This window comes from Varanus komodoensis, unplaced genomic scaffold (genome assembly GCF_004798865.1).
Source record: "Varanus komodoensis strain SLA01 unplaced genomic scaffold, ASM479886v1 scaffold1, whole genome shotgun sequence".
NCBI classification, from domain to species: domain Eukaryota; kingdom Metazoa; phylum Chordata; class Lepidosauria; order Squamata; family Varanidae; genus Varanus; species Varanus komodoensis.
Window position 1 is genome coordinate 130987156 of NW_025335268.1, and position 24254 is coordinate 131011409.

A 24254-nucleotide genomic window follows, 5' to 3' on the forward strand; every position below is an offset into this window, starting at 1 on the left:
AAAAAGACTTACTTAAAAAAAAAGATCACAGTCCTGTGTGTGTCTACAATGGGGCTTGTCCTTTATTACATTTAGTTTATTACATTGTCCTTTTTATAATTGTAATTATTTTCATAATTAAAAAGAAGAAAAAGAGAAGAAAAAGATTTCAAGGGACTTTGCACAAATATTAGAAAGTTTCACAAAAAGTCAATAGTTATTATTACTTCTGCCAAATTATATTGCTCTTCTTTATAAACTGTTGTAAATCCATCCAGAGAGCTTCTGCTATTGGGCAATATAGAAATGCAATAATGCAATGCAACAAGGTAAACCAATGATGTATTTGGTTCACCTTGTTCACAGTCTGTTGCTGAAAATATTCAAGCCTGGAAGTTACACAAACCTGTCAAATAGAAAAAAATGCCACCACCCCCCACAAAAAACCCCTTTATTTTGTAGTTCTTGCTCTCTGGGAGCACAACAATTATGTACTGAATCCTCTGGCATAAATTTTAATTTAGCTCAAACTTCTACAGAACTACCACATTCCTGCACCATGCAGAAAGGAAGGATTATGCCAGCTAAATTTAGCCTTAAGGCAGTAGCCACTAGCCCAAGCTAACCTCCTATTTTTACAAGAGGAGAACATGTGGATCTGCAGGGAGCACAAATGTTACAAATAGCTTTCTTGTAATTTCACAGACTGTGCTGAAAACAAATTAGATTATTCTGCAAATAGGAACAAGCTGGCAAACAAAAAACTCAAGCAGATTTTTACTGTCTATAGGTAAGGCAGTAGACAAAGGTTTAGAGTATGGAGCACGTAGGGGAGGGACCACATGGCTGGCCACCTAAGGATGCACAGCCCAGCAGGGACAACTGCCAATAGCCCAGTGGAATTCCCCTGCTCCCCACCGTTACAACCCGTTTGTTCACTCCCTCTTGCCTTACTCTTTTTCATTAAGCCTGTCTGATGGACAAAAGTGGCTCTTAACTAGTACTGTGCTAATTTTAAGTTGATTTCCAAAAGGTTAGTATAGGTATCAGTTTGTTGCACTACAAGGAAAGTTTTGTTCCGACTTATGGCAACTCTTCATGCATCTGATAAGCGGACTTCAATCTACAAAAGCGTATGTTTAGTCTTTCAGGTACCTCAAAACGGGTAAGACAATCGTATGCTTGTCTACTAGCAAGAAAGTCCACGAAGCTCAATGGGACTTCCTCCAAAGTAAGAGCATGCATAGGATTGCAACCTGGCTTGGTTTTAGTCAGGTTGCAATCCTTCCAAATACGTATGCCGTCTTAAAAGGCCCCCGCGTGCTTATCGTATACCACGTCGCACTGTAGAGGCAACCGACCGCTAAGCCGAAGGCTCCCTTTAGCTATGTTCTTGAAACACACAAACTCAAGCCTGCCTCGCCCTCCTCAGCATCCCAAGGGTACAGCACAGGTCGTGGGTACTGCGGGAATCCGCTGTGTACAGGCTGGAGCGCGCCCCGTGATGCGCCGACGCCGTGCACATGCATCTGGGTGCAGATTCGTGCAGAAGCCTTCGAGGAACCTGCCAGCGCGCCCGGCTTCGCCCTTTCTTCCCTTTCCTTGCCCCTTCCTGCTGCCGCGCAAGCGCAGAGCGGCCCAAGCGCACGTTCCCCTAGCAACCGCGCCCTGAGCGCTGCCGCGGCCCCGCCCGTCCTGCCTCAGCCTCGGAGGAGCTGGAGGCGAGCGAGGCAGCCAGCAGAAGCCGAAGTGGGGGATCGCGCCGCCGTGCAGGCCTGAGCGGGGTGATGGGGCGTACGGCCCACAGGCTTCCCCCCGGCCACCGTCGTCGCCATGATGCTGCTGAGCAGGAAGCCGGAGGGTCCCCTCACCGCAGGTAACAATCGGCCGGCCTAGTTCATGTGGGGATGGGAGGTGGGGGGAGCTTTGTGGGGCCCTTTCTGGGTTCACCTTGGGACTCGTTTCCCCGTCCTCCCGCTGCCGGCGATGGAGCCTTCCACTTCTCTGTTTCCGCGGCAGGGTGGCAACAGGGCCGTTGCGCGCCGACAAAGACTCCGGGCAGGGGCTTCTGCGGTCAAAGTATCATGGCAGAGGAAGAGCGTAACGTGCGCCTGCATTCACATTTTGTGCAGATCGCCCACAAGGGTGGCTGTCCGCAGAGCCATCCGCTGCTGGGCTTGCCGTTTGCCACGAAATCCGTCGTCGGGCGGCGGCGAGGGCCAAAGAGGGGGCGCTGCTCCCGTTGCTCCCCGCGTTCCCCCTGCCCGCCCGATTGTGCGGGCTCGGAGAGGTCGCTAAACCGTTTTGAGCCATTTGGAGGAGAGCTCTGCGGCGGAAGGCGGCTGGCTACGCGAATCGGGCTGTGGGTGCGGATGGGAACCAGCATTATGGGGAGGCTTCCTCAGAAGGAGAAGAGGGGGCAGAAATGAGCCTAGGTTGTGGTTTTGCCATAAAGGGCCGCCGGGTCTCTCGCAGGCAGATCGCGGAGCCACGTGGGAGGAAAAGGCACGGTTCGGCGGGACGTTAAAGCCCGATCCCCGGGCGGATTTGATTGTTCAGCGATAAGCCTCGAGGTGGGACACATTTCCCAAGTGAGGCGTGCAACGGGATTGCAGCCCTGGTGAGAGTGAATGAGTATTTTAGCTGGAGAGGATGGACTCTAGCGACGGAAAAGCGAAGCAAATGTTCAGGACCGTTTGCCCAGGAGACCAGTGGAAACTCCCAGCACATGAGAGGCTTTAAAAAAAAGAAAAGGGGGAAAAAAAAAAACAACAAAGCCGACGGCGTCCGCAACCAACGGACAAGCTGGCCTGAATCCGAAGGGTTGACGGGGCTGCCTTTACCTCACAAAAGAAACGGCGTGGATTCCCGTTGCTTTGACTCTTGAATTTTGTAACAGTTGCTTTGTTACGTCTCAGCGTGTTTAACGGCTGGGGAAGAGTAATCCGCGTGGGTCTGGGATGGTCTCTATTACTTGACTTTAAGAGACTTGAAGCAGGCCAGATTTCTCAGGTCATTGCCAAATTCTGCATAAGGAAGATTTTTGACATTTTTCCTTCAGCAAATTGGTTGGCTTCATTTTACTGTGTTCTCAACTAACGTTGGGAACAGAGCATTCCTTCCTTGCAGTCAGCAGTAATTCTCGTGTAACTGTTTTATGTGTTTGTGGCTTTGCTTGAAATCCAAGTTTTAGAAAGAGCCAGCTTCTCTGCATGTGTGTGTGGGGGGGGGGAGCCACTTCTTTTCTATTCCTTTCATATTATAGGTTTTTCAGTATTAGTGTGCACATTTCTAAAAGTAGAGCACTTTCAAGAATAATGGCTATCCTACCATTTTGTATATGTTGCTATCATATTCTTGTATCTGTGTGACATTTATTTTGTTTCTGGTTTTTTTTAAAATCCAAAATATGTGAATAGTGTTCAGATGAGAAAGGTATAATTTGATATGGTTTAATCCGAGGAATTAATGGCACAATCTTATGCTGGATTAGACAGAAAAAGTCCTACAGCTTCCAATGGCTGGAAAATGCTGAGAGGCATAGGACTTTTTCTGTTTGTGCAGGATTGTGCTCTAAGAGAATATTTATATTCTTGTCATCTGCATGTTTATTTGGAAGCAAGTGCTACTGGGTTCAATGGGATTTATTTCCAGATAAATGTATAGTGGATTCCATCCTTTGTATTAAAAACATCTTAAAATTGAGTTCTTGAATTTCATTTAAATAAGGTATTGATAAACTATTGAATTTGTGTTCTAATATGAAGTGACTGTTAAGTCATCACCATTTTTGAGAGTATGATTCTCTGTGCTTCAGTCAGTAAATTCATAAATGCTGATAGAACAATGCAATATAACTTTAAAAATTCTTACCTCATATATAGCTAAACACAGTTTTTAATTTAAAGCACATTGCTGGGGTGAAAGCTTTTAAAACTACCATTTCAGCATGTGATGGTTAGTTTGAGAACATATTAAAAAAAATTCCAAAATGAGGTAAACCCTCATTTAAGAACTAGCAAGTAAACCCTTAAGAACTAGCAAGTGACTCATTAGTTGTGGTAATAGTTGCTGTGTTTTTATTCTGTGCAAATGAAAAATAAAATAAAGTGAAAGTACTACTTAGATGAATTGGTGTTAGGTTTGATTGACCATCTTTGTTATTTCCAGCCAGGTTTGGAGATGGCCTTTATGATTCCTACATGAGAATAGATCAGATTAGATATTCAGATCCTGCAAAAGAAGAATGTACCCCTTCTGTATTTCCTGCACTGGGAAGACCTAATGTAAGTAATTTGAAGCTTTTGATATTGTGTTAGTGATGGTACAACACAGATAAGTTTTATAACTAGACCCATTTTCAAAGCAGTATATTAATACATCTGCATTATTTAGGAAGACAGTAATAAAGCCGTGCATTGTTGTTGCTATTATTGCTTTTACTACTACTATTATCACATTATTGTTGTTGCTGTTGTATTTTGCTTGGAGTTTCCCTAAATTTTTCAGCATGGTCAAGTACAGTAGTTAATACCATGATGAAACTAAGTACATATCTCTGTTAGTAACTCGTTCCTGTTCTAACAAATGGATCTTTGCAACTATGTTTTCTGGGGTAGTCACCCACCTGCTATTCTGCTTGTCTTAGTGTGTGCCTTCTTCCCTCCACCATCATATCATAGCCTGGGAAGGTTTTCCTGGCATTGGAAATGACCTCGTGACTTCAACGGGCATACCCATATAACAGCCTTAGCAACTGCAGGAAAATGAACTCATCAAAGCAGCCCCACAGACTTTTGCCCTGCTGAACCCATGGGCAGCCAGTAGACCCGCCACTTTAGAAATACATTCTCCTTGCTTGTTTTTACTCTCCTCCATGTTCTCTCTGTATCGCTTATCTACTATACATTACACACAGTCTATATAATAATAAGTGCTATTCCATTAGCTGCCGATCCATTCCTCTTTGAGAAAGTTACTCATTTGAATATTCAGTTGATGCATGAAAAGTGTATTAATAGGATTGACTCCTAGTTTTCTAAGGTTTTCCTCAGGTCAAACATCAACATACATACTAAAACATTCAATGTAATGTTTTAATTTATTCTCTAGCTTGCTTCACGATGAATATGACAAAAGTAGGGTTTTTGTGACTGGTAAACTTGAATCTTGCCTTGTCTTCTGGCTATTGAAGTCAATTTACTTTAGAATATACTAGACTGAAGTAAAAACAGTAGCAGTAAATACTTCTTCCACTGGGGAAGAAGCAAACAATGTAGTTTAAGATCGGCTGTTGCATTTGCTGTCTCTTGTGGCTCAGAAATGAGAGAAATTGCATTACAGCTGTAGTACTGTGCTGTCTTTATCTGAATATCTGTGACTGCTACATTTGTCCTCAGTGCATAGACAGGAGCACTAGAACTGGTCCTGTATCCTCAAACATTTTTTATTTGTAACTACTAACTAGGCAAGTGCCTAATTGCAGGGAAGAAAAAGTATTTTTGAGTTTATGTCCAGTAAGTATTGGTTCTGTGGTAAACTTTATTTAAAAGAAACAGTTTTTTCATGTGTTCACAGTCAAACAAGAATGTTGTTTGTTTTGGAAATAGTAGTGTGCTCTGTGACTTGAATACTATTTTTGTAGAAATGATCGATGTCTTAATCAGAGTCTTACAACTTTTTAAACTAGCTGTAATAGCTTGGTTAGGCTCAGCAATGATACCCAGCTGTGCCAACTACTTTAACAGCAAGAAGCACTGTAAATAGTTTCCAGCAACAAGGGATTCTATTTTGAGTAAAACCAAAGCTTGTCTAAATAGTCTGATCAGTGAAAGTAAAACCTAACATGTACATGGACTGTCATTCCTTCATGCTCTGATCACTTATTAGAAGTGTGTAACTAAAAGCCAGAGGGAAGAAATGGAAAAGAATGTGACAAAGAGATTTGAAAACAAATACATTGGGTCAGATAATGCATGTTATAAACTGATGTCTGTCAAATCACAGCCCAGCATTGATCTCAGGGGCGGGGGGTGGGGTAAGCAAAATGCAAGTGTGTGCTTTCGTATTTGAAATAAATCATATTCATATAAATAGGAATTCTGATGTGCCTCCTGCTGAAGACACCTTGATGTCGAGAGATTCTAGTTTGTGAAATGTTTTTGTTGCAGTCCTCTGTAATAGTCTTCTGAGACTAATCCTGTGCACACATATGGGAGTAAGTCTCATTGAAACAATTTGATTTGCTTCAGAGTAAACATGTATAGTGTCAGGCTGTAAGTTGCTTGTTCTTGATGAGAAATCTGTGAGGTGCTAAATATTAGGTGCTAAATGTAGTGCCTTCTTTGCTGTCCTCTTTTTAGAATGAGATATATGTAAAGGCATTAGCATGATTAGCACAACTGAAAATGAGAAATCTGTAAACTGCCATGCTTTTTGTCTTTCTATCATTATAAATAAGGATTTGGATCAAAAAAGATTAAAATGCCCATTATCTGTTTCCATCATGAGCATTATATGGGGAAATAAACTTTCTTGTGTGTATGCAGTGGTTTTAAAATCTTAATATGGCATATCTTCAAAACCAACAGTTAATATCTAATGCTTCAATGTCCATTGTACTTAAAGTACAACCCTGAGCATATTTACTCAGAAATAGTGTATATAATGTAGCAAGCTATTTCCAAGTCTAGCATGTATTGGGAGCATTCCAAAAACTCTACAGCTGACCTGAACAACACACCACATGTGTTGTCAATCAGTTATCTTGGCTGCTAATAGCTAGTCTATCCATGAGCTGAGTAAACTGTATGATCCAGCTTTTGCAGGAGGAAGTGTTAGAAGCAGGGTAACGGGTTACTCTGAAGTCATCTGATTGGAAATGGAACTTGAAGTTAAATTTGTAATGTGGGTCAGTCTGGCAAAAGGCATTGGATCATTCTACTTGAGGGAGGATCTGTCATATCCCAGCTGTCCAAATGCAGTAAGATTACCAAAGTTGAGCAACAACATGTAGACTTCTGTGTGCAAAACATCTTGATAGTGGAGTGAAAGGAGGTTCCGAGTTTCCCTTTTAACTAGAGGCAAACACTATGGATGAGAAGAAAGAAAGACATTCAGCAGTCTTATCAGAATAGTGCCTGCTGGAATACCTCCTTGTATCTGATACACTGTTCCTGGGTCCCTGCAATTGTTGACACCGACAACAATTATACTGAAAAAAAGAGAGAAAATATGCCTCCTGAACACACTGCCTCCCTCTACTTGCTGCTCTAATCACAATACTAACATTCTTATTTGCAGCTTGTGAAGAGCAGAATTTATTTGGGATCACATAACTGAGATGATAGGGCATACCATATATAATACCATATAATTGTATTAATGAAGAAAAAATGCTTCACAAAATCTGCCTTGCTTCAGGACATCTATAGGAAGAGCAGGTTGCTAACAGTCATCATCTCAGAACCCCTACAGCTACTCAAACTCACAATAACTCACACAAGCAACTTGAAGTTCTGTTCCACCAGCATAGCTAGGGCTGCAAGGCCAACATACTCCATGAGGGTAAGGAAAAGGAGGAAGAAAATACATTGCCTTACAGTTGCTACAAAGGTCTCCTCTGCCTCCCCGTCAACTTGCGCATGCGTGCACACTGGCCAACTCTATTGGCCAACTCTCCTACCTCACTTAGCTGCTAGCAGCAATGTCATCTGCACAGGGGATGAAGACATCATGCAGAAAGTGGAGAGGTCTGGTGGTCAGGAAGGTGTGTTTCTGTTATGAATACCAGATGTTCCACTTCCTTTTGAAGATGGAGATCACAGCCTAGTTTGTTGCATGCAGAGTTTGACTGCAACTCCCACAGCCAGTGTAGTGCAAGACTGAGACTCGGGCAATCTTGAGTTCTAGTCGCTGCTCAGTCATGGAGCCAAGCAGGGATACTCTTGGCTCCATACTCTCCAGTCACAGATACTCAGCCCAGCCTACCTCACAGGGTTGTTGTAGTGGAGGGGATAAGATTCAGAGCAGCAGAACAAAAATGATGTAAGCCACTTTGAATTCATTATTTTTTTTAAAAAGTAGGATATAAATCAAGTAAGTAAATTCCCTACAGGGGATTAGTGGGTATTGTCTTAGTGAGTAGTGACTACAGTTCATTCCCCAGCAGGGCTGAAGGAAGGGCATTGGTGGTAGACCTAGGTGTCAGTACTTCCTTACAAATATCTACTGAGCATCTGGATCTAGGAAATATGTATTGCAGCTGCTGACTGCTGATCACTGATGTTCTTCTGTGCTCCTTGACTCCCCATAGGCAGTCCCCTGACAGGTATAGTGATAAGGATAGCCCTTAGTCCCAGCAGCATGCAGATCAAGGGAAGCCTGTAACATGACCAGCAATGGTAACCAGACTGATTCTCTTTTTTTCTCTGTGGGGTTGGCAACCTTCATGTTGATGAAGGTTGAAGGTGCTATATCTGTATAAGCTGCTTAACAGACATATATTGCAGTGAAGCCATACCCAGTATCAGAATTGGAAAGGGGTGCAAACAGCAGCTACCATATTGCTGTCTGTCGTGCAGCTATTAAAGTTGTACAAGTGATGCTAGAGCAAGAAAGTTGGCAATTTCACCCATGTGTGTTTTTTAGAAGCATCACTTCATCTCTGATGCTGTTATTAAACATAGCTGCTTTGTCACAGTGGTTGTTTGTTACTGGTGTGGAGCAGATAGAACTTGGGTGGAAGTGATTCCTTTCTCACCTGAGGACAAGACTTTAAATAGTACAAAGAGCAGAGATGTCTTGTACTACCAGGGATTAGAATCTGCATCTTCTCTGGCCTGTTGAGGTTTAGTGGAGTTAAAGCTGTCTGATCACTGCTGTCATGATGAATGAGATCGTGAATTGCGGGGGGGGGGGGGGGGAGGAGGTGTTACTGAATATGTCCGGGCAAACAGATAGAGTAATGGATAACCTTAGGTGGGTCAGCCGGCAAGCTGTGACTTGTGAGAGGCAAGTAAGTGGTCCATGCAGCCCTCACTCTGATTAGCTCTGAATGCTTCTCTGTTTCCAGTGCAAGTTCACATTTAAGGCTTAAAACCTCAGATCTCTTGCCTGTGAGACCTATGTTGTTGTTCAGGGTTAGGGCTTATAAGAACATATGAAGTTGCCTTATACTAGTCAGAATGTTGTTCCATCCAATATTTATTGGTTGGATTTATATCCCACCTTTTTCTTATAACAAACTTCAAGTGACTTACATAATTCTCTTCCCCCTGTTCTCAGTCTTACCCCACAACAACAGCCTTGTGAGATAGGCTGGACTGAGAGTCTGTGACTGGCCCGGAGTCATCCAGCTGGCTCCATGGCTGAGTGGGGACTAGAATCCAGGTCACCTGAGTCCCAGTCCTGTGCTCTTAACTACTACACCACACAGGCTATTTTATTTTATTTATTTGGGTATTTTTACCTCGTCCAATATGTTGCAGATCTCTGGACGGCTAACAAGTCAAAACCCAATAAATACATATAAACCCAAATAATACAAAATAATCCACAACTGAGCATAAAACATAGTTAAAATATTAAATGTTAAACTTACGGAAGAATTAAAAGGTCTTGAACTGGTGCTGAAAAGCATATAATGTTGGCACCAGGCAGACCTCTCTAAGGAGCACATTCCATAGGTGGGGCACCACGCAGAGTATGTTCTCTCCTAACCTCCTTCAAGGAGGGTTCCTGGAGTAGGGCTTCTGCTGCAGATCTTAAGGAGCAGGTGGGCATATTGGGAAAATGATGTTCCTTTAGGTATCCAGGTCCCAAGCAGTTTAGGGCCTTACAGGTCAATACCAGCACCTTAAATTGGGCCCAGGCTTCAATTGGAAGCCAGTGAAGCTGATAGAGGACTGGTTATATGAGAATAACGACTGGCCCCTGACAGCTCTGTTCTGAACCAGCTGAAGTATCCGGACCATCTTTAAGGGCAGCCCCATGTAGATCACATTATAGTAGTCCAACTGGGAGGTTACCAGAGTGTGTGTCACTGTTGCTAGGCAGTGTTCGTCCAGGTAAGGATGCAGTTGATGGATCAGCCAAAGCTGAAGAAAAGTGCTCCTTGCCACCACTGCCAGCTGGACCTCAAGGGACAGCTCCGGGTCAAGGAGCACTCCCAAGCTGCGCACCCTGTCCTTTAGAGGGAGTTCAATCCCATCCAGGACAGGGCCAAAATCACTTACCTGAAAACGTGAACCACCTACCAAAAGGACCTCCATTTTACCTGGATTGAGTTTCAGTTTATTGGCCCCCATCCAGCCTATTACCTCAACCAGGCACCAGTTCATGGCAGCCACTGCCTCACCTGGATTAGTTGTAAAAGAGAGATAGGGCTCTGTGTCATCAGTGTATTGGTGACTCCTCAGCACAAACCTCCTGATGACCTCTCCCAGCATTTTCACGTAGTTGTTAAACAGCAAGGGGAACTAAATGGAACCCTGTGGTATTCCATGGCAGAGTTGCTATGCCACTGAGCCATAGTCCCCCAGCATCACCTTCTGGAATTGGCCAGCCATATAGGACCAGAACCACTGCCAAGCAGTGCCTTCTACTCTCAAAGAGGCCAGCATATCCAGAAGGATACCATGGTTGATGGTATTGAAAGCCACTGAGAGGTCCCAGAGAACCAACAGGGACACACTCCCCCTGTCCCTCTACCTGCACAGGTCGTCATACAGGGCAACCAAGGCAGATTCAGTACCGTAACTGGGTCTGAAAGTGGACTGAAATGAGTCCAGATAATCACTTTCATCCAAGAGTGCCTGGAGTTGTCCCACCACTATCCGCTCCAACACCTTGCCCAAGAATGGAAGGTTGGCCACTGATCTATAATTGGCGGCCACCTCTGGGTCCAAGGATGCCTTCTTCAAGACAGGCCTGATCACCGCCTCCTTCAAAGGGGCAGGGACCCGGCCCTCCCTCAGAGAAACATTAATAACCTCCTGGATCCAGGTACCAATTCCATGTTTGGCTTTGGTAAACAGTCAGGAAGGGCAAGGGTCGAGCAAGCAGGTAGTAGGGTGTACCAGTCCAAGCACCTTGGCCACATCATCAGGCTGCAACAACTGGAACTCATCCAGCAATGATGAAGGCTCTGGATGCTTCCTGTAATGGAGCCCTATCAACCGTCGAGTCCAGTTCATGACACATTTGAGCAACTTTCTCCTTAAACTGCTGGGCAAAATGTCACAGCAGGCTCTCAATGGTGCCACTGGATCTTTTTTTGGGCCAGAATGTATCAGGCCATGCACCACTTGAAAGAACTCTGCTGGACAGCATTGTGAGGAGGCAATGGAAGCGGAGAATTTCTTCTTCGCTGCCCTCACCATCACAGCATAGGCTTGATAGTATGTAAGCATGTTTGGGCAGATTCATCCCGAGATTTCCTCCACCTGCGCTCTAATTGTCTCCCAGTCTGCTTCATTGCCTGTAACTCAGGTGTATATCATGGTGATAAGCGGGCTCTACCTGGCGGGAGAGGATGCTTAGGAACGATTGTGTCGATTGCCTTGGTCATTTCCCCATTCCTTAAATCAACCAGAGCATTGACAGGAGCACCAGCTTTATCAACCGGAAAATCCCCCAGAGCCCTCAGGAATTCATCAGAATTCATACTGCTCCAAGGGCTGACCTTCCCCTTACAGAGGGGAAGGTCAGTCCCGAGCTTAAACCTCATGAGGAAATGTTCTGACCATGACAAAAGAGTTAAACATAAGTTCCCCACTTCCAGATTACTGTATTCCTGCCCTGTCAAGAAAACCAGGCCCACAGTGTGACCTCTTTCATGGGTTGGGCCAGTGACATGTTGAGACAGTCCCATGGCTGTCATGGAAGCCATGAAGTCCTGAGCTACCCCGCTCAGAACAGCCTCGGTGTGGAGATTGAAGTCCCCCAGAACCAGCATCCTGGGGGTCCTCAATACCAGGTCCGAGATGATCCCTGTCAGCTCAGGCAGGGAGATGGGCAAGAAGGGTGCACGGTACACCAGCAGAATCCCTAATCTGTCCCGATCACCCAACGCCAGGTATAAACACTCTAGACCTGGTCTCGAGGGGACCAGAAGCCCCACGAGAGAAATTGAAGGTCAGTGAACCAGGGCTACCCCCTTCCCTCCCCCACCCCAGGGCATGGCTAGTGCTGGATCAGGTACCCGGGTTGGCACAGTTGAGTAAGAGAAACACACCCGCCCCTTCTCCCACCCAGATCTCTGTAATACACTTTTCACTTGACCAACATGATATAATGTTGTTGTTCCATCTAATATAGCATTGCCTGACAGTGGATTGGCTGTGGCTCCTTTTGGATTTTTCAGTTCTATGTGGGGTTTGCAGTGATTGAAAACAGAAAACTGTATGTAGAAGTGTGCTCTGCAACTGAGCTGTTGTTCACTCTTATTCTCATTCAGCCTTCTTCTCCTGGTTTGTGTATTTGGGTCCATGAGCTGCTGGCTGTGGTAGGACATAGAATCCCCTGCCTATTGCTAGGCTGTGTTTTCAGCTGTTCTGTTTTGTGTGCTGTGTGGGTTCAGTCCTACCTGCTCCCCCCACTTTCTAATTTTTTATTTTTTGGGGTTTCTGATATATGGCTGCTGGCAAGGAATTAAAAGGTGTGGTCTTGCTTCTGCCATCCCTCTGGTAGGTCTAAAACCTGCTTTGCCTGTTTTGTATCCTGGAGCTCTGTGGTGTGAGTTATCTGGGTGGTTCTGTTGTATTGCCAGTCCTTCCCTCTTACATAGCTAGTATCATCAATTTATTACAGGATGTTTGTTCCTTCATGCTTTCAGAGGTGCATAATATTTTAAAAATGATGCAAGACAAAATGAATTCATTAAAATCTTATAAAATGAATTAATAAGCACTAAACCGACCAAGAAAGAGAGGATAAAAAGATGAAGCAAAATGCATGATAAAGAGGAAAGTCTTCACTGGGTGGCAGAAGGCCATAGAAGAGGAATTGTAGCAAGTTTCTTAGGAGGAGTTGTTTAATTAATGGTATTAATGCAAAAGAAATGTCCTGCATAGGAGTGTGGGTGGGGGACTTGTTCTTGTCAACCACTGTCCCAGCAGTGGGATATGCAAAATGATCTCAATGGATTTCAGGAGAAAGGCAGAATCATTTAATTGGGGTGGTCTTTTAAAGTATTCCTAAACTATTTCGTGCTTTTAAGGAAGACAACACCATGAATTGTCTCCAAGAATGGAAAGGCAAGTGGTAAAACCTGTACAAGGACTAGGTAACATCTTTTTTTAACTGACTCCAGTTGGCAGCCTTGTGACTTAATTTTTAACCAACTAGAAGTATTATGCTGTATGTGTATGGTGTAATGGGATATCTGAAGGCTTTCAGTTGCTGGACTCTCATTGCCTACACTTGTTGCATTCATTCAGTAATGTGATTCTCCTGTTTTTAGGTCAGAGGTGGGCAGTTTGTGGTACAGCAAATGTTGCTAGCCTGTATCTCCCACTAATCCTAGCTAGTATGGCCAATGGTGAGAGAGGGTGGAAGTTGCAGCTCAAAAACATCTGGAGGATCACAAGTTGCTCACCACTTGATCTAGGAGGTTGTTTAGGGAGCTCTGTTTGGGGGAGGGGGGAATCACATCACTGAAGCATAAGACTTTGCAGTGTTGTAGATTGTAAGGGTGACAGGACCAGTCCCTGACAGGCTTTTCATTAAGGATAGGCCAGTAACAGGTTGTTATGGTCAATCCTGCATTGTCCACTTGCAGTGTATGTTGCAGGATTCCATACGTTTGTATTTTAACTTTGGCAGGGATTGTAGTATCCAGAATTACTAGACCAGTTGTACTTCACAATATGTTGGGGTCTACAGATTATGTTGTGGTTGCCATTGTTCCCATTGACTTGCTACAGGAAAGGAAGGCCACCAACCCTTAACGCACTAAATTGGTTCACACTTATTATCAACCCGTGGCAGATTATCAAACAATCTGTGGCTTGTTTTCTCTATCCTTGGTCTGGTTTGCGAATAGTGACAGCCCAGAGTATGGGTTGAATTATCAGTTGTCACTGAATTGTGGGTTGCTGTTATATGTAAACTGTGCAGTATGATTTAGCTATGTTAACCATGAATAACCCAAGAAGGGAATCCATGGTTTGTTGTTGGGTTGTGAACTCTGGATTGTTCATGGTTAAAAATAGTTAAAACATGCTGTAGGGTTTGCATGTGAAAAGCAACCAACAAGTCAATAACAACCCATACTTTGGATAGTCATTGCATACTAAGTCTATGAGTTTGCTTCCTTTTCCACTCCCTCCCAGTATTCCTAATGTCTTTGCAGTGCTGCGGTACTGGTATCTAGAATGTCTGGGACTCTATATACTGGATTCTTTTTTTAACCACTCTGGCCCTCTTTCTGTAGCCTTGGCAAAATAGCCCATGAACAATCACACAGTTCTAATTTCATACACTGACAAACCATAGTTAGACAACCCAGAGTTCACAGCCCAACAACAAACAATGGATTTTGTTAGCAAAACTTAGTTTGTTAATATGACCAGATTCTGATTATACAGAAACTATACGTTAGTGTTATGATGTGCAGACTAAGGCAAAATGTCTTACCTTTGAACCTGGTCTGTAAACATTTTGGAAAAGAGGAAATAGCAGACATTCAGACATTATTTTTGCCAAATACTTTGAATAACTGGACTAACAATGCCTGTGTACTTCCGTACATAATATTAAAAAGATATTATTAAAAGTTATCATTGTTGAATTATTTCTTTTCAAACTGAGACAATTCTTATGCATTGGGGAATATTACATTCAAAGAATTTTTCTAGATCTCTTGGATTATTATTAATAGTGGTTGCATAGACTAGATCAGGCAGTTAAACAGATGACTAGTCTGGCTAGTAATTACAGTCTTAAAACATATGTTTTAATTGGACCTTCAAGGCCCATTGGCATGCTTCAATGCCTTTTTGACAGTTCTGGGTTAGAAAACACAAAACAGATGCTCTGTTTTATAGGTTTTTAATTGTAGTTTGTTCAGGAGAGAAGATTAGTTTTCCTCTTCTCTTTTCTCCCCATACCCACCATGCTCAAGGGAAATGAGTGGATAATAATGGGTACTGGGCTGAAATTGACATAGTGTGTGGAATTGTTGCTTGATATTAGAAAATATAGGCAAATGCCATATTATAAGCAGTGCAGAAAATGTGAAGTGGAGCTTTCCTGAACTAATGCCTTCTCTGAGAATTCTCTGTAAGTTTGTGTGAGGAGTTTGTGTTTTCTGTGTGTAGAAGCAGAAGACTAGTAATGTAGGAGACAGTCTTGTGCATGTCGCCTGGAAAATTCTGGATGTTATAGGGCCTTATTCCTATTTAAACATGTAGAGGATGCACCCATTGTCTTCTACAAAATCTAGCAATTTTTTTTTAAATCAGCATGACCTCAGTTAATTTCCTTGTGGGATGATAGTCAAAATGGAAAAGATGTTGAAAAACAAAATATTGTTCCAAGGTATAAAGTTTAACCATAAACTCTTTCAGAACTGAGAGGGAAAGGAGGTAATTGACTTTGAACAGGCATTTAATATTATGCATTTCAGGAAATGAATTGTGTGCAGTGCATGTTGTAAAAGTTAATTTGATCAAAATATTTTGTTCACTACACTTGGTATTTTGAATACAGAAATATCAGGGTTAAGGTTGTGTTTGTGAAGCTAAATAGGGATCTGGAGTGGTACAGAAACACCATATATTAATGAGTAGCTTTCCAAATCTATTAAGTGTGCGTTTTCCTCTCATGTCCATGTTTTAGCAGCTTGCTTTAAAAATAATAAAAACACATCAACATTTTTTGTGCCATATTTCATGTGTCATAGTTTGTAGGCAAAATTTCCACCACTCATGGGACTAACAGACAAGGGTCTGAGTGGAAGAATGTTTCTCAGTTCTTTCTAAAGGGAGGATACTGAAATAGTTCAGTCTGAGGCATCCTGCTGCCTAACATGGTATGCATTTCCAAAGTTTCCCTTCGTCCTTCTTGTTTGGTCTGTTGCCAGATAGTTTGCTCTAACTTTTCTTATTTAACAGGTAGCAGAATATCTCCTTTCAATTCCATGTCACTTCATTCTTGTATGTTACTCTCAAGCAGGGAACAGTTTTTAAATACCATAGTGAACTTTGAAATTTTCTTTGAAATGTTGGCTACAGCTAACATTTCAATGCTGGACAAACTTAACAGTTCTGGTTCAGTTGAACACCATATCCATAGATTCCATCACCACTACCCAACAATGTGTGCAAAAGTATAGCAAGAATCTGTCTGGAATATTACACACTGTAGTTGGTACAGGAGAGCAGACACTTCCAAATATAGAGCTTTTTTCCTCTCCAAAACCTAGATTCCTTTCTAATGCATAGAGAATTGGTGCCATTTTGATTTATGTTCAGTGAGGGACCACATTACTCAGAATTTTAAATTGTCCATCATTCTTCCTCTAAAGGTCAGCCATAAGATCAGCAAAGAATGTAGTACTAAAGTGCTAATTCTCTGGATCATATTTTCTATGACTTCCTGGAAAGGTATGTTTAAATCGTACTGTTTCCATTTTCCAGACAGATAAAGTAGTTAAGCAGTAATCAGGAAGAAGATACATCTTGATCACCTAAAGCTCTGTGTTTTCTGAGCCAATGTCATAGATTTTGTGTTTGCATTTCAGTGAAAAGGGGTATGCAAGTTATATTCTGCAAGAGTTGCTATTTTATTGTTATGTTGGGATGATGCAGAGTAACTTGCTATAAAGAAATTGAATAGCATTACTTGCATCACTCATTAGCTATCTGCGGATACATGTATATTTTTCTGAAATAGACACTGCTATTTTCAGTTTCAAGGGCTCGTCTCTATTTTGAGATTAGAGGCTAGAATGGAAAACAGATGTTTCTTCACTACTCACAGTTGTTGCACAATAGAATTTAATATGAACCATACAGGTATGTGTTACCCTTCCTGGGATGGTATTTGAAATCATTCCATCAAACAAAAAAGAAATTATTCTTCATGATGTTTTTTAGCAATTTACTCTTCTTATTAGAGGAAAAATAGTCTCTTGCTGGCCTAGGATAACAAAAAGTTTCTTTTGCAGGACTTAAATCTGGGACAGGGTGATATTCTAGGAGAGATGCAAAACCCAGTTATGCCTCATATACAGATTCAGATAACTTGAAAGTAACATGGAATCCTTGGTAACCAAAATAGCATTCACCCCTTGCCCTGGCCACTTTCCTGATTGCCTTTTGGAAAGGTTTCTCTCATAACCTCCTTCTGCTTGTCCATTTCCTTTGTATGCTTATTTGTAATGTGTTCTAATTTTACTTCTTTTTAGTCTGCTGGCTATGGTTGTAAGTTAGCAAAGGAGCATCAGTTGTTAGTTGGTTTATGTTAAACCTTCAGTACTTGACATTATTATGGTTAAAGAGTAGGTGCTGCATGGGTGCTCCTTATGTATGCTAGTATAAGATTAGATTAGTATGTTTGTGTTTATTCTATCTGAAGAGTTCCTGATGTTTCTTAGTTGTTAAAGTGAGAACTGAATGCTAATTGACTTGCTTTGTTTCGCCCTTACAGGTAACTAGTAACACAATCACAATGAAAGATCATCCTTTAAGTGGGAGCCAGGTCAAAGTTGAGCAGTTGTTTGAAGACTCTGGCAACAGAAGGAGCAGTACTCTACAGTCCTCTGGAATAAATGGCTCTGAAAGGTCTTTTCCAACTCCAGCAAAAGATAAAAGCTTTGACAGCCTAACTACTACCAAAAATAGTGGTGGCTCAACAAAAGTACAGAAAACTAATGGTCAGTCTCCAGATCAAATACTGAAACAATACAAATCGCAATTAACAGCCTATGAGCAACAAGAAATATTTAACTACTCTGAAATTTATTTTGTGGGTCCAAATGCAAAGAAAAGGCAAGGAGTCATTGGTGGCCCAAACAATGGTGGATATGATGATGAACAAGGCAGCTACATTCATGTGCCTCATGACCATCTTGCCTATCGATATGAAGTTCTTAAAATAATAGGAAAGGGTAGTTTTGGCCAAGTAGCTAAAGTTTATGACCACAAACATCACCAGCATTTGGCCTTGAAGATGGTACGCAATGAGAAGAGGTTTCATCGGCAAGCAGCAGAAGAAATACGAATCTTGGAACATCTCAAGAAGCAAGATAAAACTGGAAGCATGAATGTTATTCACATGCTAGAGAGTTTTACCTTTCGAAATCACATATGTATGACTTTTGAGCTCTTGAGCATGAATCTGTATGAACTGATCAAAAGAAATAAATTTCAAGGTTTCAGTGTGCAGCTTGTACGTAAGTTTGCTCACTCTTTATTGCAATGTCTGGAGGCTCTTTATAAAAACAAAATCATCCATTGTGACCTGAAACCTGAAAATATTCTCCTAAAGCAGCAAGGGCGGAGTGGAATCAAAGTTATTGATTTTGGATCCAGCTGTTTCGAACACCAAAGAGTCTATACTTATATACAGTCTCGTTTCTACAGAGCCCCAGAAGTCATTTTGGGAAGCCGTTATGGAATGCCCATAGACATGTGGAGTTTTGGTTGCATTCTTGTGGAACTATTGACTGGTTATCCTCTCTTTCCAGGAGAGGATGAGGGTGACCAGCTAGCTTGTATGATGGAACTCCTTGGAATGCCCCCACAGAAGCTGCTGGACCAGTCCAAACGAGCCAAAAACTTCATCAACTCAAAAGGTCATCCTCGCTATTGCACTGTAACAACACAGGCAGATGGGAAAATGACTCTTAATGGCAGCAGATCACGCAGGGGTAAAATGCGTGGTGCTCCAGGCAACAAGGACTGGATTACAGCATTAAAAGGCTGTGATGACCCCTTGTTCATAGAGTTCTTAAAAGAATGTCTTAACTGGGATCCCTCAGCACGGATGACTCCTAGCCAAGCTTTAAGGCATCCTTGGATTTGTAAACGAGTACCTAAGCCACCCAGCATGGATAAAACAACAGGCAAACGGATTGCTCATTATACAAGCTCTTTCCCAGGGATAGGTTCCAGATTGCCCCCAGTTGTTGGGGTAGCCAGCAAATTGCGAGCTAATCTAATGTCTGACTCAAATGCCAATATACCTCTATGTACTGTGCTACCAAAATTGGTCAGCTAATAGAGAATTACATATCCCCAGAGTAGATATGCTGTGTTTTTAATTATCTCCTTAAAATACAAAAGATGTAGAGGTCTGAAAAAAATAATTTTTATTGAGCACTAAATCTTGTATTAAAAAAATCAAAACATAAGCATTATAAGGGCTATGATTGTTTTATCAAGTTGTTTCAGATGGAATGTGATGCCTGTTACATCACTTCTGATAAGTCAGCACATTTGTTCAGTGAAGTTACACACTGTGAAACAGATGGATTTTATAGCGCTGTTGTAATAAAACTCAAAAACCACTTCTCATGCGGACAGTCTCAGCAGACAATTTGCTGCAAGCCACTTTGAAGATAAGCTATGCATTTGGTTGATCAACTAGTGAATGCATCACAGAATGCTGGTCAAAAAGCACAAATTTTACTCTCTTTTTGGTTACTCTTGTAAGTTCAATTATTGAGTGCCAGCTGTCAATGTTTGGGAAGCCTTTTGTCACTGAAGGACCCTCCTTCAAATTACTTGCAGTCCATGGCAATAAAGCACTCATAAGAAGAGTAGGTGTTGACACAGGACTATGAAAAGACTGGTCTTTGGGCTCTAGGTCTAACTCAGGTGGTTCTATTTCTGCATCTGATCATGCTACATTCAATTAATTGGCCTTTCATCTCTGCAGTAGTCAGAATCTCCAGAAAGAGTTTGTTGTCTTTCAGCCTAAGTTGCTTTGAATTGCACAAAATTCCTTGAAGCACAAACTCTTGTTTTAGTCATGCAGGTTTCAAGTCTCTACCAAAAGTATGGACAAGGTAGAAATACCAGTAACTTAAGATGACAGTGCCTGTTGTCTCTGAGTAACTCACATAAGCAGACTGATGTTTCAGAACTGTTGTGCAGTAAAATGTAATGAATGGCATCTGAATACTAGAAAAATAAAGTAGCAGATATATTTTAATGATAAATCCAAGCTTGCTTCTGAAATTCACCCCTCCAAGCTCAGTTGCTTCTTAATCCTCAACACCTGATCTTTTGCCAAGCCTCATAGATGATGAGACATATTTTGTGGAAATATTGTTCAAACCTAGCAGATATCCCTGAATGAAACTGCTTGCTGAGAGAAGGAATTCTTAGTGTCCAAGGCCAAAGACATAATTGGTCAAACCTTGGGTCTGATGTCAACCAGTTGGTTAACTACAGCAACTGATCTTAACAATAATTTATATTCTGTTTTCTGCATTTGGTCACATTCATTTGTTGACCTGTTCAGAGACTATTAATAGCTTATAAATCTTATAATGTAATATAATTGCCAACCACTGAGAGACAAAATTGCTTCATTATTTTGTCATGAATGTTACTTGGAACATACCATAAGACTATTTATTCTGTTCTCTAAAGTCCTGCCTATCTTAAATTAAGATGACTTTCACTTGTAGTTGTAATGTGTATTTCAATTTGCATTTGAATTAGTTATTTGTACACAAGTTACAAGTGCCATGTCATATACTCTTATCACAAATGACTTTTATTTGAATAGAAGTTTGCTTTTGTATAACGTTGCAAAGCATTGATGATAGACCTTTATAACTGGGCAAATGTGAGAATTATATTTTCAGACACCTCAGTTATTCAGGTACTTCACCCACATATTACCCTGATTCAAAATAAAATAACTTAAATTTCCCTGTGTGTCATCAGAGTGCGATAAAATATGTATCCACATGAGGTTCTAATTTGATACATTGTTAATTTTGCAAATCTAACAACACTTATAATTATCACAGTATAGATACAGCCATTTTATTGATTGGAATCCTTAAGATAGCTCATAGACAAAAGGATTCTTAGGAGGAAATATTGTGAGTGGAGAAAAGAAGAATGTAATAATGGAATCCTGTATGTGTCCAGCTCAAAAGTTAGCCCCGTTGAGTTTAACAGGTGTTACACCTAGCTAACTACAACATGTAAAGGATTACAGCCAAAGGGAACTTGTACTGCAGCGAAGTATTTTTATGTCCTCAGAAGCAAAAAAGCTGGATGCCTCTATTTGAATTTTTGTAGCTATAACTGAACTTCATAGGACTGAAATTAAAATGACAATTTAATGTTCCTGCATGTAGATAAACTTCATAGGAGTTGGGTGGTGTCAGAGACCTACTGAAATCTCAATATATGTGTTATATTGACTTGTTATCTTAAAATACTCTCTATGAACTATATGGCCAATTGATAGTGGTGTTTGCAGAAAGCAACCAGCTTTGAAATTGCTTCACTACTATGGTTAAATAGGCTTTATCAAAAGCAGTGATAATGTCTTTGTGGTAGTGTCTTATATTTTTGTTCTCTGTGTTAACAAACCTGACAAATCCAAATTGGTTTCCCAGTCATTACAGGCTGCACTCAATCTTTGCTGTGATAGTAAATGTAAATTTACCACCTATCTGCCTAAAGTTTTTTATATCAGGAGAATTAAATATAGAATTCATCATGGTCCTATATGCTTTATTTTTTACATGTACTGTGTTGCATGCGTTAAATCACTATATGTAAGAGGTAATGACTATAATGGTTTGAAATAAGCGCATAAGATATTAGTATTGCAGATTAGGGAAGAAAGTACATATGGAATTTTCTGCAAGACACGAAAGGTGCACTCCCATGCCCTGCCAACATTGTTGGAGGGGGGCAGCATAGGATTATTTGAAGTCCCAGTTCCAAGATCCTGTGATCTTGAAGATGGGGATCCAAAAGTCAGTCCTCCCCCACAGTTCCAATCAGCCTGGAAAGAACTGCTGGCTGTTCTTTTGCAACCCCATGGTTTGCAAATGTTCATTGCAACCCCACAGTTGCAGATGAGCCTCAGAGTGGAGAAAGAAGGGTGCAATGGGGAGAGGGGAGGCTTCAGCCAAAGACTTGATTCCTAATGACCTCTCAGCCTCCTTCAGTAGTCAGTTAGATACAGGTTGGGGTGTGAGGCACAGCAGGGCCTTGTTCTGAGGCTTATCCACATTTAGGGCAAGGTTAATAGGGCTGTGTCCTTTATTTTTACTGCCTTTTGGTACTGCACAATAGCCAAAGGCCTTTAGGTAGTTCACAAATGTTAAAATATAAAATACATTAATAAGATCATTTTAATTTAATTTTACTTAAATACAAAATTAAAAGATGCTGTCTTAAGAGTCAGTTGCATATTTATAGTTCAGTATAGTTATCATCTTGCTATCATTTTCTTTCTGTCACCTGTCCTATGAAACACTAACATTAGATTTTCCCAAGGATAGCTATGAACTGTTTAAATTTATTAAAGTGACATCTGTGGCTTGTTAATATCTTGTATTGGTTTCAGTAAAGCTCACTTATCTGCACTTATGTAGTTAAGTCACCAGGATTGAGATCCAGTCCACTTGGGAAGTGAAATAAACTCTTGATAAAACTTTTATCACCCTTTAAGCTTAATAATAACAATAGCAAATGCATTTGTTTTCTTTAGAATGGTAACTGTCAAGGCATCCTGTCCACTGTCAGTTTGACTGAAAAGAAACAAATGATGAGCTCTGCTAATTCCAGGAGAACAAGCAAAAGGCTGACTGTGCACCCAGGGTTTTATGTTGAAAGGGCTTGGCTGCAAAAGTTCCCTTGTCTGGAATAGATCAATAGAAATGTGGGAATGAAGAGCTTAAATGTATCTTGAATGATTTGTACTACTTAGTCGGTAAAGAGCAAAAGCAGATGCTTAACCTAAAAGAATCTGTAATCTTCTATTCCAATTAGTCTTTTTTATAGAGTTGCTTGGACTTCAATCCTCCTTTCTGATAAAGGAGATCGATAACTTTGGCAATGTTAGATTTCTTTTTTTAAATCTAACTAATTGGTGATTTCTTGTATCATATAAGGGATTGAACTAGGTGGCCTGATTCTATGCCAGTGGTGGCCAAACCAAGGCTCACGATCCACATGCAGCTCTTTGAATCTATTTGCAGCTCTCAAACATCTGACATTTACAGTATGTGGCTCTACTGTTGAGCAAGTCTGGCCACTCCTGTTTTATGCCAAACACTGGCTAGGACCAAACTAACAACAAGTCATAGTAGAAATGGGGACATGGCTTGTCATTATGTCTGAAACCAGCAACCATGGTTTGAAGCATGATAAGGATGACCTCCCTGGAGCCACAGAGAGAAACAATGGTATGGTTTCCACATTTCACTATGGCTTGTTTGCATGTCTGAACCCAGAAACAATGTTTCTTCGTGGTTTCCATAGAGTTCTGCACAGAGTGGCTACATCTGCAGCAGGTGCACTGCACAAAGAGTGGCCACAGCTGCCAGTCTGCACTTACTGCTGTTCAAGACTGCCTAGCACCTGCTGACCTGTACCCAGCCGTGCACTGATAGGCTGCTCTGTGCTCATTTCCCCACCTTTTCCATGTGCTGCCTTTGAATGCCCACCTGCAGCTTCAGAATCTCAGCAGCAGTGCATTGCACCACGCCACCTCCAGCAGCACAACCTTGGAAGTGCCCATGCCTGGCACTCCTCTCCAATTGCTCCACTGTACTGTTGTGGTTCTTGGTTGGTCTACATGGTTTGACATGTACATGGTGGGCATGTTGTGAGCGGAGCCGGCTGGTGCCGGAGGTCAGACTAGATGGCCCGGGAGGCCCCTTCTGACTCACTCTGTTTCTATGCCTTGGTGCACAGAAGCTCTGGTCTCGGCTGCCCTGCACAGGAGGCACATGGACAGTGTGAGATACTGCCAACAGGGTGGGTGCCCCAAGGAGCCCTTGTCTCCTGTTCCACCTCCCACCCATGCCTCTGCTCCTGTCTTGTCCTTGACAGTACTTGGGTCCTGCCAAGAAGCATGGCTGTTCCCTGCCCGCCCCCCACAACAAAAACTGTGACAAATAGTTTTCAAGCAACCATCCAAAGAACTCTCAAGCAGATGCTCACAGGCTGCCTCGAGAAAATGCCTGCCAGGATGTGCTGCCTTCATACCTGGCGCACACAGGTATGATAGCTGGCGTGTGCCTGGCTGCAGAGGGGAAGTATTTAAAACATTTGTATGCCACATTG

General features: G+C 41.9%; 1 protein-coding gene across 8 annotated transcripts; it reads left to right on the forward strand.

Moving 5' to 3' along the window:
* Positions 1-1670: 1670 nt before the first annotated feature.
* On the forward strand, positions 1671-23018 carry DYRK3 (dual specificity tyrosine phosphorylation regulated kinase 3). Of its 8 annotated transcripts, none has more exons than XM_044446306.1 (3): positions 1671-1855; positions 4154-4265; positions 17632-23018. In XM_044446306.1, exons 1-3 carry the CDS (start codon positions 1767-1769, stop codon positions 19201-19203), a joined length of 1773 nt encoding a protein of 590 aa, XP_044302241.1. In that variant the 5' UTR covers positions 1671-1766; the 3' UTR covers positions 19204-23018. The 8 variants fall into 8 exon arrangements, with proteins under 8 accessions (XP_044302241.1, XP_044302249.1, XP_044302296.1 ...); XM_044446314.1 differs by having other exon boundaries at positions 1675-1855; positions 4150-4265; XM_044446361.1 differs by lacking the exon at positions 1671-1855 and adding an exon at positions 2531-2552 and having other exon boundaries at positions 4150-4265.
* Positions 23019-24254: the final 1236 nt, after the last annotated feature.

Bases quoted from the DNA above. Each gene is read 5' to 3' on its own strand.
- DYRK3 (XM_044446306.1), top strand. From the start codon at position 1,767: ATGGGGCGTACGGCCCACAGGCTTCCCCCCGGCCACCGTCGTCGCCAT. The intron at 1,856-4,153 runs GTAACAATCGGC...ATTTCCAGCCAG, and splicing joins GGAGGGTCCCCTCACCGCAG to GTTTGGAGATGGCCTTTATG. The intron at 4,266-17,631 runs GTAAGTAATTTG...TCGCCCTTACAG, and splicing joins CTGCACTGGGAAGACCTAAT to GTAACTAGTAACACAATCAC.